Source organism: Oryzias melastigma, linkage group LG3 (assembly GCF_002922805.2).
Source record: "Oryzias melastigma strain HK-1 linkage group LG3, ASM292280v2, whole genome shotgun sequence".
Taxonomy (NCBI): Eukaryota; Metazoa; Chordata; class Actinopteri; order Beloniformes; family Adrianichthyidae; genus Oryzias; species Oryzias melastigma.
Genome location: NC_050514.1, coordinates 27,773,555 through 27,791,082, shown reverse-complemented (window position 1 = coordinate 27,791,082; position 17,528 = coordinate 27,773,555). Strand labels below are relative to the sequence as shown.

The 17,528-nt window shown below is 37.2% G+C and overlaps 2 protein-coding genes across 4 annotated transcripts in view; one reads left to right on the top strand and one right to left on the bottom strand.

Moving 5' to 3' along the window:
- Nucleotides 1-4,121, top strand: part of adcy7 (adenylate cyclase 7) — a 67,074-nt gene extending 62,953 nt beyond the window's left edge. For all 3 annotated transcript variants that reach the window (XM_024294938.2, XM_024294935.2, XM_024294937.2), the window contains 3 exons: nucleotides 263-377; nucleotides 1,601-1,725; nucleotides 3,293-4,121. In XM_024294938.2, coding sequence (XP_024150706.1) covers nucleotides 263-377; nucleotides 1,601-1,725; nucleotides 3,293-3,439 — 387 coding nt within the window. In that variant the 3' untranslated portion in view covers nucleotides 3,440-4,121. The remainder of the gene's footprint in view (nucleotides 1-262; nucleotides 378-1,600; nucleotides 1,726-3,292) is intronic.
- On the bottom strand, nucleotides 4,086-16,473 carry brd7 (bromodomain containing 7). Its single transcript, XM_024294940.2, has 17 exons — nucleotides 16,333-16,473; nucleotides 15,396-15,589; nucleotides 15,221-15,314; nucleotides 14,668-14,725; nucleotides 14,391-14,535; nucleotides 14,181-14,291; nucleotides 10,561-10,730; nucleotides 10,034-10,148; nucleotides 8,913-8,988; nucleotides 8,164-8,271; nucleotides 7,954-8,089; nucleotides 7,136-7,256; nucleotides 7,006-7,053; nucleotides 5,263-5,338; nucleotides 4,591-4,734; nucleotides 4,320-4,451; nucleotides 4,086-4,250 (listed from the first exon to the last, which is right to left on the bottom strand). Exons 1-17 carry the CDS (start codon nucleotides 16,379-16,381, stop codon nucleotides 4,186-4,188), a joined length of 1,842 nt encoding a protein of 613 aa, XP_024150708.1. The 5' UTR covers nucleotides 16,382-16,473; the 3' UTR covers nucleotides 4,086-4,185.
- Between the last annotated feature and the right edge of the window lie 1,055 nt (nucleotides 16,474-17,528).

Below are 17,528 nucleotides of genomic sequence, written 5' to 3'. Positions count from 1 at the left end.
GCATCTTCAGCGGCCAAATTCAGCTTACAGCATTCACACTAGCATTATTGCAGGTAATGCTATATATCTAGTTTATAATTATGTTAAAAAGTTACGGTTTCAAAGTTTTAAAAATGTAATTTTAGAGTATTAAATGTTTATCCTGTTCAGCCTGCGATATAAGGTTTGTTTTGGATTTTGGCCCCTTGTGCGATTGAGTTGGACACCCTGGCATAAAGGTTGAACAGATGAATAAGAATTTTGTCCCGCTGTGCTCCTTCAGGACCGGGACAAGCAGCAGGCGCAGATCGGGAACGTGGTGGAGTTCGCCATCGCCATGATGGGCAAGCTTGACGGCATCAACCGGCATTCTTTTAACACCTTCAGGCTCCGCGTGGGTGAGTGCTTTCAGGTGTTTGGCCTCCCCAACATATAAACCAGTCATTAACTAAAACTAAAACCCCATCTTTGTTAAAGCTGGTACATTAAGGCTGTGCCTGGCATTTGTGTGGCGCTCCTGCAGTCTGAGCTGAAGCATGCGTCGACTTTCATCTGTTATTTTAGTGTAAACTGTCCCTGGAAATAAAGTGAAACCACAAACTTATGTTCTATAAACTTAAACTGATAGTTTGTTATATCTGCTTTATTTGAAATTTGGCTGTAAACTGCAAAATTTGACTCCAGTCCACGAGTTTTCTTTTGTTTGAAATCGAAGATTTAAACGGAGAAACAATAAACTGTATTTTGTCTGCAGCTGAGACAGCTGATACTAAACAGACGTAGTTCAAGTTTTTCATAAAATATGCTCATATTTCTTTAAGACAGATTTTTTTCCCAGGCATGCTTTAGAAAAGCACATCATTTCTTTTAAAGAAATACCAGCTGTAATGTTTTTATTTATTTATTTTTTTTAATAAATAGATATGCCTTTGCTTTTAAAACTCCATCAATCCTGCACATGGATTGTAGCTACAGTCAGATTTATCCTTTGTGTTTTATTTTAGCAATGAAAAAAGTTGTATTTACTCAAAAGATTCCTTTTTATTGTTTTTAGAGAGATTTACTCCTGATCTGAAACGACTCCAGTATGCCTTCATTCCCATGATGCATCTTAAATAGAAAGATCAATGATTTCTAAAATGTTTCTCAACATTTTGCAAGGCTGCTAACACTTTTTCAAAGGATATTTATTTTATTTCAACAAAAAAATGCATTTAAAGACTGAGAATTGACACGATTCAATAAAAAAAAAAAATCAGTTCACTTTTCAAATGTCCTCCTAAAACTAATTTAGTTTGATAAAGAAAATATAAATGAAGGATTTTCATAGATAAATTGAAAGCATTATTTGACAAAGAAAAACAACAAGAAATACTTTAAAGGTTCTTGGATTTGATTAATCAATATTACATTAGAATTATTTACATTGTTTTGTTTTTCTTAACATTCTAGATTAAATTTACTCTTAATGATTTAACTTTTATGGACATTATATCTTCCTGAATGTTTTTCTGTTAGAAGTTTTCTCTGTTTTTCAATGTCATTTGTTAGAATTCTTTCAATAATCGGATTGACAAAGCTAAAACTGAATAAATGTTTGCTGTTGGTTGTTTTCCTGCAGGAATTAATCATGGCCCCGTGATCGCAGGAGTGATCGGGGCCAGAAAACCCCAGTACGATATCTGGGGGAACACAGTTAATGTAGCCAGTAGAATGGAGAGCACCGGGGAGCTGGGGAAGATTCAGGTACGTCCTTCTGCTTTCATAAGGACTCAGAGAACGTCTCTTTGTTTGCTCTTCTAAATGTTTTTTGACATGAATAAGTCTCTTTTTTATTGGAAGCCAGGCTCCCTTCAGGCCTGTCCTAAATCTAAGAGTGAAACCTGTTATCAAACTACACAACCAAGACAAACTCGGCAAAAAAAAAAGTTATTTTCTGCTGTTTTTAAAAAAAAATATGTACTCTTGAGCAAGCAGTTAAAGGGTTAAAATAATTGTGCATGCACTAAATTTAGAAAATCCAAGATTTTAAAATGTAGATAAAATGGATGTCAATAAAACACATCTATGCTAGATGTGGACACATCTAGCATATGACACGGGTTCAAAAACAGTTCTTAATCACAAACATAACCCATGGTGTTCACACTGGCAAAACATGGAGGGGCTTCTTTTTCTTCTTCTACTGTTTACTAGCACAAATCCGCCCCTACAAGTATGGTGCTAAACGTCGAAGTGGTGCAAATCTCACAAGTTATGCTCCGGGGTTTTTTGTCTAACAGCTCTATTCCGATGCAGAAAAGACTTGGTGTCAAATCATTCCAAACTGGAATAAAAGTCAATTATTCCTTCATGATCAGTTGTTTAATATTTGCACTTCTGTAGATTAAAAGAGACACCATCCATACGTCACTACCAATTAATTTGCTGATTGGTCGAACTTGAACACGGTTTAACTTTCGACATGCATTCAGGCTGCAAGTTTTGTACGTCTATAGAGCTACTATAGCTCTATAGAACCGTAGCTACATGTGAGAGTTTTGATCGTGGAAGCCCGAAAACACACATATGAGCTGGTTTATATAGACTTTACTTTAATGTTGGTCGTTTGAACCTCTCAAGGCCCATGCCAGTGGCTTAAAAACGGAAAGTATGGAAGCCACCTTTAAAAATTACCACAATTTTTTTTGACAAACATGTTTTTCTAAGAGAGGGAATCTTTAATGTACATCCTTGCCAAATTTGGGGCAAATTTATCAACCAAACAAACTCCCCTTTTAGGACTTTAAACACCCACTCCAATGAATATCATGTTTTGGTGTTTTTAATATGTTATTGTAGCATTTTTCTCATAATAGAGGGCATATATTAAAAAAAAAACCTAATATTAAAACCGTGATGGATTAGGAGCAGATGAAAACACATGGTTTGAAAAACGTAGTTTCCCTGCTCCGTAACTATTCTAACTTCTCCACATTAATGTCTTCATTTTCCTCGTTTGAGCTGCCATCTGGCTCTAACCTGTACGGCTGGATGGCTCCCATATTACTCACCGTTTCTTTGCTACGCTAATGTTAGCTTGGGGTTGCGAGGAGCTTTAAGCTAGCAGGAGAGTGTAAACAAGGGGATGATGGGATATCAGCAAGTGTCCCACTGCCCCGCTGTAGAAAATATATCTTGAAAAATGATTTTTGTAAAAAACAAATATATATATATAATTATAAAATGAAAAAATATAGATGGAGTGTGACTTTATCAGTGAGGAGGTACTTCTTGAGGTAAAAAATCAACTGTTTTTTATCTTTACTTCCAGGTAACGGAGGAAACGTCGGAGGTGCTGCAGGAGCTGGGTTACTCCTGCGAGTGCCGAGGACTCATCAACGTCAAGGGCAAAGGAGAGCTGAAAACCTTCTTTGTCTGCACCGACATGAGCAAGCAGCAAGGCATGGGGCTGAGCTGAGGCCGCGCTGCGCTGCTGAAGGACTCATACACACAAGTCAAAGGGTTTACAGACTGAAGCGCTGGTCACACTGAAACACAATGAGGCTCCTGTGGCGTTTCAGAAGAGGATTTAGAGCTTCACGGTTTGGCAGATATCAGAAGCGATGAAGAGCATTCGCTTGAACAATCGGCCTTTTCACCTTTACATCCACGTGCAGTGATTTGTTACTTTTGTACTTTTTCCTGCATCAGTTACTGAAGTAGAATGACTGTATTGTATTACACTCCGTCGGTTGGATAAGAAGTTTTCTAAAAAGCTGATCAGGTCACTGTTTGGAGAGGCGGCGGACTCTATTCCACATATTTCTGATTCAGGCTTCATATCTTTAGGATTCTGCGTGCGTTTTCCTTCTAATCGCTGCTTCTTTGTCACAAACATGTAAAGAGATCTGTTTTTATCTACTCTTTGATTTTATTCTGTTTAGTTAAGAGAGAACTGGATTGCTTTCTGTGCCTCTGCAGTCTGACGTGGCCTTACTGTCTGAGACCAATGTCCTGTTTGTAGTATGAATAACGCTGTATTGGCCTTTCTGTGAACAAATGTGACTTTTGTACAGTTACAGAATGTAATAAATGTTTTCTTATGTCTGCACGTACGCCGAGCATTGAAGTCTTAACCAAAGTTTATTTAAAAAAAAAAATGTATTGGTTGAAATGCATACAAATGTTACACAAAAAGCACCATTTTGTACAAAACTTAAATTATCATTTCACAGCGATGGACGCGAGCGTGTCCAAACTGGTCTCCATCGGTTCACCTGTTTCCTGCACTAAAAAAAGGAAAGAATACAACAGATTTAGATGACATGTTTAAATCCCTGACGTTTGTTCTCAGTTACCTGTGGTCAGGTCTATGAGCGGCTCTGGGGGCGGGGCTATGCCCATGGCCTTCCTGATGGCGCGGACGCTGCTCACGTCACATGGGGCAACTTGACCGGTCAGTTTAGTGAGGTTCCCCGTCACCTTCTCAGCTGGAAAAGGAAAATACGAGTTTACTCCAGAGGATTGTAGAAAAAGAAAGAAGAAGTCTAGTAACCATGGCAACATTAGCTGCAGTTTTATGTAACACGAAAAAACAAGGTTCTAGGTTGAACTACAGGTGGCCCTTACCCAGCTCCAGCTCCTTGGCCGTCGGGGCCAGCAGGCAGATCATGTTGGGCGGCTGCTTGGCGCTCAGACGTTCCTTCTGGGCCTCTTGCAGGTCGCGCAGCAGCTTTGTAGTCTCGTCCAGTTTCTGCTGGAAGTGCAGGGCTTCTGTAAACGATAGTGCACGGTTAGTCTTTCCTCTGGGTTCCTCCTGTTACGTTTTATAACAGTCAGAACACAAAACAGCCATTCTTCAGGATGGAGGGGCGCCACAGGGACCATGGAAGAACTGCGTTAACATCAGAGTGCTTTCTAATCGTCTGTAAAAGAAATCTTTGATTAAAATAAAGTTGTTCCTCCAAATGCCTTTTGATCTTTTTTTTTAACTTTCCATGTCTTTCGTCTCATCTTTTCAAACATTAAGAGCTTTTAAACTCTTTAAAGTGGATTTTTATCTTGCAAAGATAAATGTCCAGCTTTTAGCATTCTTAACTATGAAGCCCAACTGACAATAAAATGAAGAGGAGCGCTCTTAATTTGCTTAAGCGATGAGGCTTATCTGCAGCAAATCCATTTATTGCTGCCTGGAGCTCATAACGTTCAAAGCATCTATTCATCTTTTCTTGGTGTTTGTGGCATGAAAGCGAATAGCACTTCAAAGAACTGAAATGGATGTAGAAGTTTGTGTGGTTTTACCCCCAGAGAGCTCCTCATCCGTCTGCAGCCCTGCAGCCGAGCGCAGGACGTCCAGCCCGGGCGGGGACTCTGCGACCTGCGGAGGACAGAAGGTCTGATTAGAAAGGTACAGTTGGGGCTCCATGGCAGCATCCCCAACCATTATAAAAGAAAAAAAAAAAAAAGCTAATAACTGAGCGGGGATGAGAGCAGGCTGGAGAGCAGCCAAGAGCAGCAAACAGCCAGCACAGAGGGGCGCTGTGTCTGAAGGCGAGGGCAGCGCTCGGGTTTCCTCTGCCGCTCTGCAGACAAGATTTCAGCTCTCCGAGCAGAAAGAAAACACGGGGCCTGTGAATTCTTCTGCAGCGCAGCAGCAGCGCGTTGAAGGGAAATGTTCTTTCCATGTGTGGAAGGACCACAGCGAACAGCAGGCCTCCGCGGTGTTGACACAGCTGGTGGATCCAGAACGCAGCAGCGGAGGACGTCCATACCGACGATTAAATGAAGGATCCTCACTCGGATGAGCAGCAGCGAGCCGGAGTCGCTTCTCTACGTTTGTAACAGACTACGGATGCAACGATTAGTCGACAAATTGGCTGTAAAAATAGTCGACGACTAGTTTAACAGTCAATCAGTCGTTACTTTATATTATATGGAGTTACAATGTAGTAAAGTTGAACAAAGCTGAGAGAGTTCAGCACCAAAAAAAAGTATTTTTTTAATGGAGCACTACTGAAGGCCTAGGTGTGAAATGCACGGCCCGCCACTGCTTGTTTCAGATGCTAACCTCATTTAATTGTGTAGATGCTTAGTACTCTCACACTATAGTGTTTCTCCTGCTGTTGGTATCAAAACGTTCAGGACATTACTGCTTGTATTTTTTGTATTCATAAACTTTATAGTTTTTGAAATATTGAGCAAAATATGCCTCACAGGAAATTAATGATAAAAGTCTTCAAATTTTAAGTAGATTAGCAACAAGCCTTAAAATATAGTCCTGGGCTGTGTTTAAATATTTTATTGTAATTTCCCCAAAATTTGGAGTTTAGAAAATATTTTAGCAACAAGCTAACATTTTTGGCTAATTTGTTAGCTTCCAAGGTTTTTTTGTGGCAAATTTAGAGTTTAGCTTCAATTTTAGCAAAAGGCTAACTTTTTTCAGCTAATTTAGTTTATTGAGGAATTTCAGGCTATTTTGGAGTTTAGCTAGTATTTAAGTAACAAGCTAGCCTTTTTGGCTAATTGACATCTAAGGTTTTTGTGCGGGGATAATTTGGAGTTTAGCTAATATTTAAACAACACACTAAATATTTTTGCAAAATTAGCATGTATTAGGGATTTAGGTCAACTTCGGCGCTCTTTCATAGTTATTCAATGAAATTTCCAGTATTTTAGCAAATTTCACATTTTGCAAATAGCTTTTGCAGTAAATCCCTGCAGCAATTAAAGTAAATTGTGTTTCCGTTTTGAGCAAAAAGCTTCAGCATCTTCAGCGACTTCTTTCACACAAGCATTATCACAGGTAATGCAACTTTTCAAGTTTAATCTTGTTTTAATACCAGAAACTAATGAAGGACAGAAGCTGCAAAATTCATTAAAAGTTTATTAAACTATCATCTTCAATGTCTTTTTTTTCAGTTAGTTTAAAGCTAATGTGTGCTGTACATCCACTTTACACATGACCCGATTAGTGAACTAATCGTAAAAAACAATCAGTGATTAGTCGACTATTAAAATAATGGTTTGTGGCAGCCACAGACTCACCTCTGCATCCTCCTTGTTCTCCTGAGAGTTTGTTGTTTTCTCTGTTTGCTAAAAAGGTAGAAACAAAAATCGTTTTATTTTCTTAAACTCTCATCTTGAGTTGCTGAAATCAGTTTTCGGATGTTCTCACAGCGTCCGCCGTCTCCGCCTCCTTCAGGCTCTTGGAGTGCTCGCCGTTGGTCATGGCGTCAAGCAGATTGTCAGCCACTTTGTACACATACTCCTCTGATTTGGCCAGAAACTCGGACAAGCTGCCAAACAAACATTCGTCACAGGTTTTACCACAACTCATTCAAGAAGCCACAAAAGAGCTCCATACCCACTTAGAAAAATTGGAGGAAATTGATTTCTTCACCGCAGACGATTCCTAGAAAGCTAAAAGAGTAATTCATCCAAGAGGGAAATGAGCGGCAAAGGATTTGTGTGAGGAAGAGAAATGAGCACAGGGGACTGGATCAGCTTTAATCCAAACACTGCGGTGCTGGAAAACTATACTCAAACATGTGAAATGAGTTCAGCCTGGATGTAGAGTTAACATAGCAAGGAAAACAACAATGGCACATTTAAAAGCGCTTTGGGCCTTCAAGGAAGGTAGAAAAGCACTATACAAGTATTAGTATAAGCTTATAGAAGGCAGGAAGTCCAAACTTTGACCTCCATTAAAATATGAATTTCTGTTCATATATTTTTTCAAGGAGTCATTGTAAAGTTTTAGTTCATATTTTATTAAATCATCTTCTTTTTTTATTTTTTAGAAACTTTTGAAAATAAGATTGGACATTTTTATATTTGAACATGTTTCAATGAGACGGGTCAGAGTGAGGCAGCTCACTTCCTGCAGACTGAGTCAACACAAGAAGATAGAAGAACATCTGAACCGTAATCAGACAGGAATGCTGCAAATGATGTGCTACTAAATGGCAGGGAGCTGGGTGTGTTTGCACAGACCTGTCTGAGCCCTGCAGACTAGACTCCTCCCCGTACAGAGAGTAGATGAGGTCGGAGTTGTCTTTGCTGACGTTGGAGAAGCTGGAGTCGTAGGTGGGAGCGTAGGAAGTGAACGGCCCGTAGTTTAGGTAGGACACTGTGTGGAAACACACAAAAGCTCACCGCCTGTCCTACTGGGTTCTTAAGTGAGGCGTCTAACAGGACCGCTACCTGGAGTGATCCTGTTCCTCTTGTCTTCTCTGAAGCTCTGCAGGCAGTTGACACCGTTCTGCAGCCGATAGGACATCATTCCCAGCTTCACCGGACAGTAACCAGCATCTGCAAGAGTGCAACACAAACTGACCATCCCAAACCAAATCCTGCTCAGAAACTACCTTACTTTAAGATTTATCATCAAGTCAAATTTCAAAAAGCAGATTCAAAATCAACAACTATATTTATCTTAGTTCTGGGGTATCCAAACTTTTTACAAAGAGGGTCAGATTTGAGGACCAACCATTTAACTTTTTAAATACATTTTTATTGCAATGATATATAGAAATACAACCAAAGACATTTTTAGCCAAAATTACTAGAATTTCATATTTAAAGACATGAATAAAAGTCTGTGTGGAAAAAAAAAGCACCTTATATCTGAGTTCACATTATTCACTCATAAATCCTCTCTGCAAACTACTAAATTTCAATTATGTGAACGAGAAAATAACACAAATCTTATCCAGACATAGTTTGATCATAGAGAAAAAAAAACATCTGTTCCTCTCATTTGGCCCCTAAAACTCTAAGGTCAAGAAGCCACAGGTTGTCGTAGTCACAAGTTTAGAACAACCACTTTAAACAAAATTGCACACACAGTTCTTAGAAAGTGCTGGGTTCGGTATATTATTGTTTTCTAAATTTGAATGCGGGCCTCGGGCCAGACTTTGGACATGTCTGCTTTAGTTTCTGTGAAAACGTACCTCCCACTGAAGGATCTGCAGGGTTGAGGATTCCCAGAGTGGTGGAGCCATCAGACTTCCTCCTCACAAACTCCAGCTGGGAGGGAAAACATTGATCAATACCAAACAAGAAGCACACCTTAGATCTTTGAGAGAAAAGCAAATACAGAACAATCTCAAAACTACAGCTTTACAAAAGTGACACTGCAGTCATAATCCATAGTTTAAAGACCCACTCCAATGAAAATCACATTTTTAACAAGGTCTTGTAGCATTTTTTGTTCATGATGGAGGACATATTAATAAAAAATAAGATTAAAACTGCTTTTTGAGTATTTTCTTTATTCAAACCGTGATGGATTAGAAGCAGAGGAAAACCTGGTTTGTGTTGCAACAACTGCGGTGAGGCGGGTTTTTGGGGTAATGCCTTATAATAAGATTCTTAACAAGCTTTATTAACACATTAACAAACACTATTAATGTATTAATAGGGCGTTAGTAAGACATTTATTAGCACAAGTCAAATCAAGTTTATTAACATACTTAGTAAGATTCATTAACATCTAAAGTGAAGCCATATTAATAAACTGCTTACAAGCTTAGTAAATGTATTAACTAACTTTGTCAACATTATTTTGAGTGTTTTGCAGCACCTCATCTAAAGCGTTACCAATTTTTGCTAAAAACCACATAATAATATTGAAAAGATTATTAGGAACAATTTTACAATAGAAAAACGTATGTATTTGGAGAGTGACCCACTCTGGTCATTTTTTGATCTATTTGAGTGACAGTAGTACCTTAGAAAAAAGGTTCTGAATTAAGACCGAAACCCCGCCCCCTTTCCCCTCATCGTTGCTGAGAGCTTGGCATGTTTTGTCACAACAATTTGAGTAAAAAAATACTCCGAAATGCAATTTTGATCTTAATTTTCCGAATAAATGCAATCCATCATAGGAAAAATGTAAAAAAAACCTCCATCAAAAGCAAGATTTTGATGTGGGCCCACCCTTTGCTGCTTCAAGGCTTTCCACAGGTTTAAGAATGTTTATGAGAAGAAGCAGTCAGCCTGATTTTAAAGAGTCCTGAACACCAACAGCAACAGAATGTACATCTCTGAGAGCTCTTTCCTGCTTTCTCACTTCACACTGCAGCACTCTGTTGGAAAGCTTCCCTCCAGACTCGGCGATGACCTTGCAAATTTCCTCTAGCTCTTTCTCAGCGTTCGCCGCTTCGTCCTTGGAGTCTTTGTCCTGTCTGCAAAAGGAAATAAATTGAGGGATGACAGATGAGACATTTTGACCATGAACCGAGAGGTTTTTGTTTTTTTTACTTTGAGCAGACATGAAGAGTTATGAGAGAAAAAAAAATCAGTTTTTATTAAACGCCCACAGTCTACTTCCACTTCATCCACCTGGATGGAGGATTTATCGTTTACGTAAAAGCAGCTGCAATGAAATGAAACGTTTTGAAAAAAGCTCAACTTGTTTCTTAAAGTTATGACGCGTCACCAGGAAACAAAGCTGATGTGAAAGCTGTCCAGCAGTGAGAGGAAACAAACTCCCAGCATTCCCCAAATTCTCTCCATTTCCAGAGGAAAACACCCCCCATCCCCACCCCAGATGGGTTTTACAGTGGAGAGGTAACGCTCCATCACTAGTTGAAGCACCTGGGAGTGCTGGGCGTGCGTGAGCGCTCGCTGGTCTCCGTGCTCACGGATCTCTCCTTCCTGCGGTCCTGGCTGCAGCCCCCCGGGTCCTCCGTCTTCAGCGCCTGTGAGGCCGAGGGGTCCAGGCCCGACATGAACGCGATGCTCTGCTTCAGGCTCTCCAGTCTTTCCTGGGAGACAAAAGGAAGATCATCCGTCTCTGATGGTGCTGATGAGGCTTGGAGTGATGAAGATGCAGTAAGAATGAAGATGCTTCTGCTGCCCCCGCCTGTTAAATCTTTTATTCAAAAGTAACCGAATTCAGTTCAATTAAAATATCAAAAGATATAGGTGGATTCCACTAAACTAATAGAACACTGAGGAAAAAAATGCTTGAATATTTTATATTGAACATTAATACTTCAAGTATTGTAGGGAAATGTAGGGAAAACATTTACTGATCCAATCATTAAAACTTAAAAAAGAGCAATTAAAATAATAAATAAAGTTGTTTTTCACGTGTTTGCATTTCAAAAATCAAACATATTAAGATTTGTGGATATTGTGCTTGAAAGAACGTTGGAACTTTAAAAGTAGAGTCCTTTCTTAAAATAATATTTGAAAGGCAATTCTAAATTTGAATCATCCAAAGAAAGAACCAATGTGAAATGTGTTAGTGGAACAAACCTTGTTTGGATCTTAAATTAGTTAACACTGTAAAAGAATTTAAGTTACTGTTGAAATGTCAAATAATTGGTCAATACCAGTGAAACTTGTATATGTATCAGGAAACGTGTGAATGTATTTGTGTATCCATCTGTCTGGTTAAAGAACCCCTCCAATAAAAGTTGTTTAAGGTGTTTTTAACATGTTCTTGTGGCATTTTTCAGACAGCTGAGGACACAGATTAGAACAATCAAGCTAAAATTGCATCTGTGAGTATTTTTTTATTCAAATGGTTGTGAATTAGGAGCAGACGGGAAAAAAACAGTGTCTGAAATGCTGGAGGTAAGGTATTTTCTATGGGTGACGTCAACTCCTCACTTAGTCCAGAGATTAATATATGTCTATGTTAATTCTGAACAGTCCCACCCACAACCCGGAGCCAAATTTCTAAGTACTATTGCAGAAATTATGTCCTAGAAATGGATACAGGTTTGTTTGATTTTGTCCCCCAAAAAAACAAAAAAAAAAAAAATCATAATTAGATCCCAGATTGTTGCCCTTAGACAGAGTGATGCCCTGTTTAGTTTAGAAATTAGCAATTGTTTATATTTTAGGAGCAATTTTATGCTTTTGGACAATTACCAATGTGAAGCCAGCCAGTTGAGACATGTTGTAATATTAGGCTGTATAAATAATATTGAATTGTAAATTGAACTGGAAACGCTTTTAAAATAGATCAAAAGATGGTCGGAGTGGCACATTTGTTGACTTGGTTTCTGTGATGCTTCAACCAAGCTAATGTAAGCTAATATTAAAATACTGTGAAGTCTTGAAGAACCAAACCAACTTCAAGGAACATATAACTCCAGAAGTCTCCATTCTAATTGCACCAACTCTCCACATTTAGCTAAACAGTTTCAATAGAAAGAATTCAGACCTGAAAGGCTCTCATTTTTGGAGTTCTGCTCATAAACTTGTATTCCCCTGAAAGATTCCTTAAATCTAATCCATTTCTCAGAAAACTATAATAACATATTTCTGTCATTTGGGTCATTGATCACCACATAAATATATTTGCTTCTTTTAAAAGCAATTATAATGTAAATCATTTTGATCTGGAAGACTAAACTGGAATCTAAACTGAATGGATTAAGTATTTTAAGGTTTCAGCACAGCTGTTCCTATAATCTGAATCCACTGAAAAAAGAGTAAATGTTGGAAACTAGAGGTGAACATCTGCCGTCACATCATCCCTCTGTTACGGCGACGGCTGCAGGGCTTTACAGGTTCTGTTAACATTCCTCAGTTATGACTTTAAAAGTGAGAGAGACTCGTGTTTGGACAGTACGTCACACCGGCTATAAATCGAATTAAATGTTCAAATGCTTTTTTTGTGGTTCTTTTGCTATAAAAATTCAAAATAGGCCGAGCGCAGAGGTTGATCCAAACAACTGGAGGAAGGGGAACCATAAAAACATCCACCGTCTAAATGTTTCAGCTCACTGATAATAAGCGGTACGAACAGTCTGCATCTGGAGAAGCTCCCTGCTCTGTTCACTTCCTAACAAATAATTAACATATTTGGAATTAATAAAATCTCAATTAGCATACAGAGATACTTTAGATGTTATCTTAGACTTGCTCCGCCTCCTTTCAGAATGAACCACAACAGTGAAAAAATTGTTTAGGGGTCAAAAAGTGAATGAAAAGAGACCTAGTTTTGTGAGATAATGGCATTTTTGCAGTCTTGCAAATATTCTGAAGTACAATTTTACATCTTTTTTTTTTTTTTTTAAACTAGTAACACATTGTGTTTTGCGACCTGATTGGACATAAACCTCATCAATCCATTTCCTATGTGCCATGTCTTCTATACAGAGTGCCTTAAATATTTGATCATTAGCTGATTTTTGTTTTTATTTTAGAATACCAGACTTCTATTTCTACAAAAGGTGGAACTTTAAAAGTTTATACAAGAGGGAAAAGTGTGAAAATGTTCATGTCTGTCTGAGAAAAGTGTATAAAGTGTGTAGTGAGGAGTTTTTAGCATCAAAACTCCTGATTATTGTAACAAAATAAAAATGACAACATCGTGGATTTCGTCTATGATGGGTTATTTCTAGAAGCATCTCCCGTGATAAATGAGTGACTGTAAATGAATAAAGCAAACTTTGGTCCATTCAAATTTTAATGTAGACTTAAATTGTGTCTGAAATGGTTGATCTGGCTCAGATAAACATCACTGTGTTGTATTTTCAAAAGCAGCATCTTTAGGTTTGATTGTTTTTAAAATGTAAAGACTGAAAGTTTGGCTTTTGAGATCTAATAAATTTATTTACATCCAATGCTTATCCCAAACTTTAAATAAAGTTGCTATAAGTGCTAGTGTCATGCGATTATTTTTTGTGCGATCAATTAATCAAATGTGACTTGTAAGTAATTATTCAAATTAATCTATTCTTAATTTTTCCCCCCTTATATTTGCTGTAAGAAGCCTCATTTTGAAATTTTTATTTAAATTTGTGACATTTTGGAGCAATAAAAAATTTCAAATTACAGCTAAAATCTGGTTTTATAAAGTTTTCTTAATATCATAGACTTCCAACCCTCACTTTTACACAAACAAGAGGTTTTCTTTCAATCTTCAACAGAAAAAAGAAGAAAAAAAAACCACAAGAACAAAACATCAGGTCCAGAGTCTCTAATTTAAAACATATAAACAGCAGGAGACACTTCTTAGCAATCCAAAAACACTGATCTAAATTTTAGCAGTAAATAATTCCATAATACATGTTGACAAACTTCTTTAGACAGTTTACTAAAAATGCACTAATTTGTCTGTAATTATTAATCGTAATTAACACAATAATTTGAGAGCCCCAGTTGTTGTATCCAAATGTTTACCATTGTATTAAGTCACATGTGTACATAATGAAATTAAGGTGAACGACAGGCCAGTGTTTGCAGCTTCATACCTGACTCAGGATCTTCATGCCAGAGTGTAACAGTTTCCGAGCTGCTTTGTGGTAGATTGTCTCAGGTTTGTTGTAGATCATTGCATTTTCACACATGAGCTTGAAATCAACCTGCAGCAAACAAAAACTTCCTGTTAAAACTACTGCCAGGTTCATGCAGAACAGAAAAAAATTCCCAAGTTAATTCCTTTAATGCAAAAATGCATGCACCTTAAGTTCATCCAGTGACCGGAAGCAGCCCTTCTTCACTTTCTCCTTCATCGTACTGAAGTCCATGGGCCGTTTGATAATGGAGGAGTAACCAGGAGCAATCAGGTCTGTCACTGGAAAAGAGAAGAACGCACTGGGGTCTTTCCTGTAAACACACACAAATGTATAAATAAAAAAAAGGGTTTTAAATCTACACACATGCACAGAAAATAATGGCTGTGCAAATCATCTGAAATGAAAGTGGTTATTTTGCATAGATAAGTGATCGGTTCAGCACCTCTGAAGCTGCCGAATGAGCTGGTTCAAAGCTTCCTGCAAAGGAGTCTGCTCTTTTTCTGCAAAAGAGAACCAGAAAACCATTTAAGAACACTTCACATGAAATAATAGACAAATAAACAAACAAACAAACAAGTAGATAGGTACTTCAGTCTGCTAAATGAAAGTTAATTTATTACACAAACTAGGAGTTGCAAACACACAATAGTGGAGTGAGGCGTAACTTCATAGATGTTTTATATTACCCTGCAGGGACCATCTTGGAAAATACTGTGGAGGATATTTTATTGTAATATGCAATACACACTCAACAGGTTGATGCATAAAGGCCTCTCATATTGCCTGTTAGCTTTGAATAATTTACTCTGCGTTTGGACTCTTTATGTTCGTTGTGGAGTTTTGTCTTACTAAGCTGATGGACAGCCGTTTACAAGCATAGGCAGAGACAAAGAGCTTTGTTTTCAAGTGGAACCACTATAAAACATTAACACAGTTCACCAGAGTGCCGTACAGGACTATACCATCAGTATGAATAGACAAACCCTTTAGAATACCTTCCATTTTATCCAGCTCTGAACGTATGGGAGTTCTGCTCTGCTCTCGGTCCTCATCTGCTTCTCCATCCTGGCCTTTTTTCTTCTTTGTCATCTAAAATAAAAATAGGAAACATTTCAACCATCACATTTCCCCTAAAGGAGGGCTTCGGAGTAAGTCTCCTCAGAGATTTACCTTCTTCTTTGACTTTTCATCTTCAGGAGAGCCGATGCCCTTCTCTTTATCCTTTTTCTTCTTCTTTTTCTTGTCTTTGGATTTGTCAGAGTCTCCCGGTTGATCTTCATAAAATGTGTCCCGACTTGAGCTTCCCGTTGTCACCTCATTGCCAGAGACTTTCAGAACCAGTTTCAGAGGCCTCTCTCCATACTCTGCGGGAAAAAAACCCTCTTTATAATAACTATATACAATTAGTTTGTTATAACTAGAATATGGTAATGAAATATATGTAACAAAAGTCCAGTTAATAGCTAAATTTATAAGTGATATTTAAATAAATTATTCCTATTATTTTGATTTTTTTAATACACTTTTGCTCCTGGCGGTGTTGGTAATAATTTGATAAATTAAAACACAATTATTATAAACAGCAAGATATTGAACTTGACTGAGAACATGAAAGTTAGAGAGGAGAGGAGTTTTGTTGAGTGACCAGTTTGTTTTGTAAGGAGTTTTTTTTTTTTCTCTAAAACTTGTATGACTATTTTTCCCCTTTAATTTGTTTATTTTAAATTATTACGAGTTTAAAAATAACTATTAAAAATAAAATCAATATTAATCGATTCTGCTCTGATCTCCACAGCTCGGTTTGGCACAAACTGCGGATGCTAATAGCTAAAAGCCGCTCGATTATACGTTCCAATTCATTTTCATATATGTATGATATTTCAAGCTTAAAATATTGAAAAGGTGCAGACCAAATTAAGGATATTTGAAATATAAATCAAGCACAGTGTTTAAAATAAAGCAAATGGTTTAGCCTAAAAACCTGCTATGCTAGCAAGTTGACACAACAATCGTAACCCTGCAACTCAAAAGACGGATATTAGCAACTTTTTAAAAATACGTCAAATAATTTCATAATTAAATTCCAAAAGTAATTGAAATAAAATACCTTCATATCCATGTTTATCGGACTTATGCTTTTTGTGCTTCTTGCCCATTGTTTGAATTTTTGATCAGGCAATGGCCGGGACAGCTAAGCGGATGAAGTCTTTACAAGACAGTATCCACTGAGTTGCACCGCCACCTACTGGCGGGGAGGTCAAGAACATATACATTTTCCTGTAAAAGCACATTGTAACAAAAACACGAGAGGGTGCTGTAACATTTAAAATAAACCCTTGGAGTGTGTAACTCTGGAGGTGACAAAAATTTTCAACAAAAATAGAACAATTAAACAATAAATTTAGAAAAATGACATTTATTTTTAATTACATTTTTAAATTTTCATTTACGTTGTAATACAACTTTAAATTCAATACAATATTGTCCTTTATGTGTTTTGACCACTCTCTCTTTTGCCTTTCTCTACAATTCTTTCCAATGGAAACTAATTTTGCTTTTAATAAATATCGTTTATATTCTCAACTTTTGGGATTTTAGTTTATTTTTGCATTATTTTTTGAAACATTTGAGGATTTCTTTTTTAGAATCTTTAGGAGCGCCTGTTTTCATTCATTATTGTAAGTAAATAACTGCATAGAAACAAAAATGTCTAATATTTTCAAACTAATTCTTGTATTAAATCAAGAAATATTAGTTATTTGTGCTAAAGTACAACAACTAAAGTAGAACCAAGCCTTGGTTTAAATCCACATCACGATAAATCCCAAAACTCCTGAGTTCAATTTTGAATTTTTAAGGATCAATATTTTTTGGGTGACAATGTCAGCATTTTAAAGAAAAAAAAATACACTAAAAAACAGACCTTAGTAGTCAAATAAACTTAATATAAGGTGGTGGAGGTAACACTTTATAATAAGTTACCCTTTATTAATGTTAGTTAATACATAACTAAGAATTATTTAACTAATAAATAACGAGTTAACAGACTTTTTATGCATCAATTAGCATTAATTATACATCAACTAACATTTAATTATAATAAAGTATTACTGAGTTAGAAATACAATTATTAATTGTTTTGTTTTGCAGTTATTTTAATGCAAAATGTATACAAACTACAGAAAAAAGAACAACAAAAGTTGATCTTACGCACTCACCAGGATACTTTTGGCTGTAATACTTGTCAGATGTGTGTGTGTGACGTTATCTCGTCTGTCTGATGAGAACATCTGTGTTCCCACA

What these genes read in the sequence shown, in the direction of transcription:
- brd7 (XM_024294940.2), bottom strand. Translation starts at nt 16,381, where the DNA reads ATGGGCAAGAAGCACAAAAAGCATAAGTCCGATAAACATGGATATGAA. An exon ending in CGATAAACATGGATATGAAG is followed by an intron (nt 15,590 to 16,332) that starts GTATTTTATTTC and finishes TTTTTCCCGCAG; the next exon opens with AGTATGGAGAGAGGCCTCTG. An exon ending in GCATGAAGATCCTGAGTCAG is followed by an intron (nt 10,731 to 14,180) that starts GTATGAAGCTGC and finishes TTTGTCTCCCAG; the next exon opens with GAAAGACTGGAGAGCCTGAA.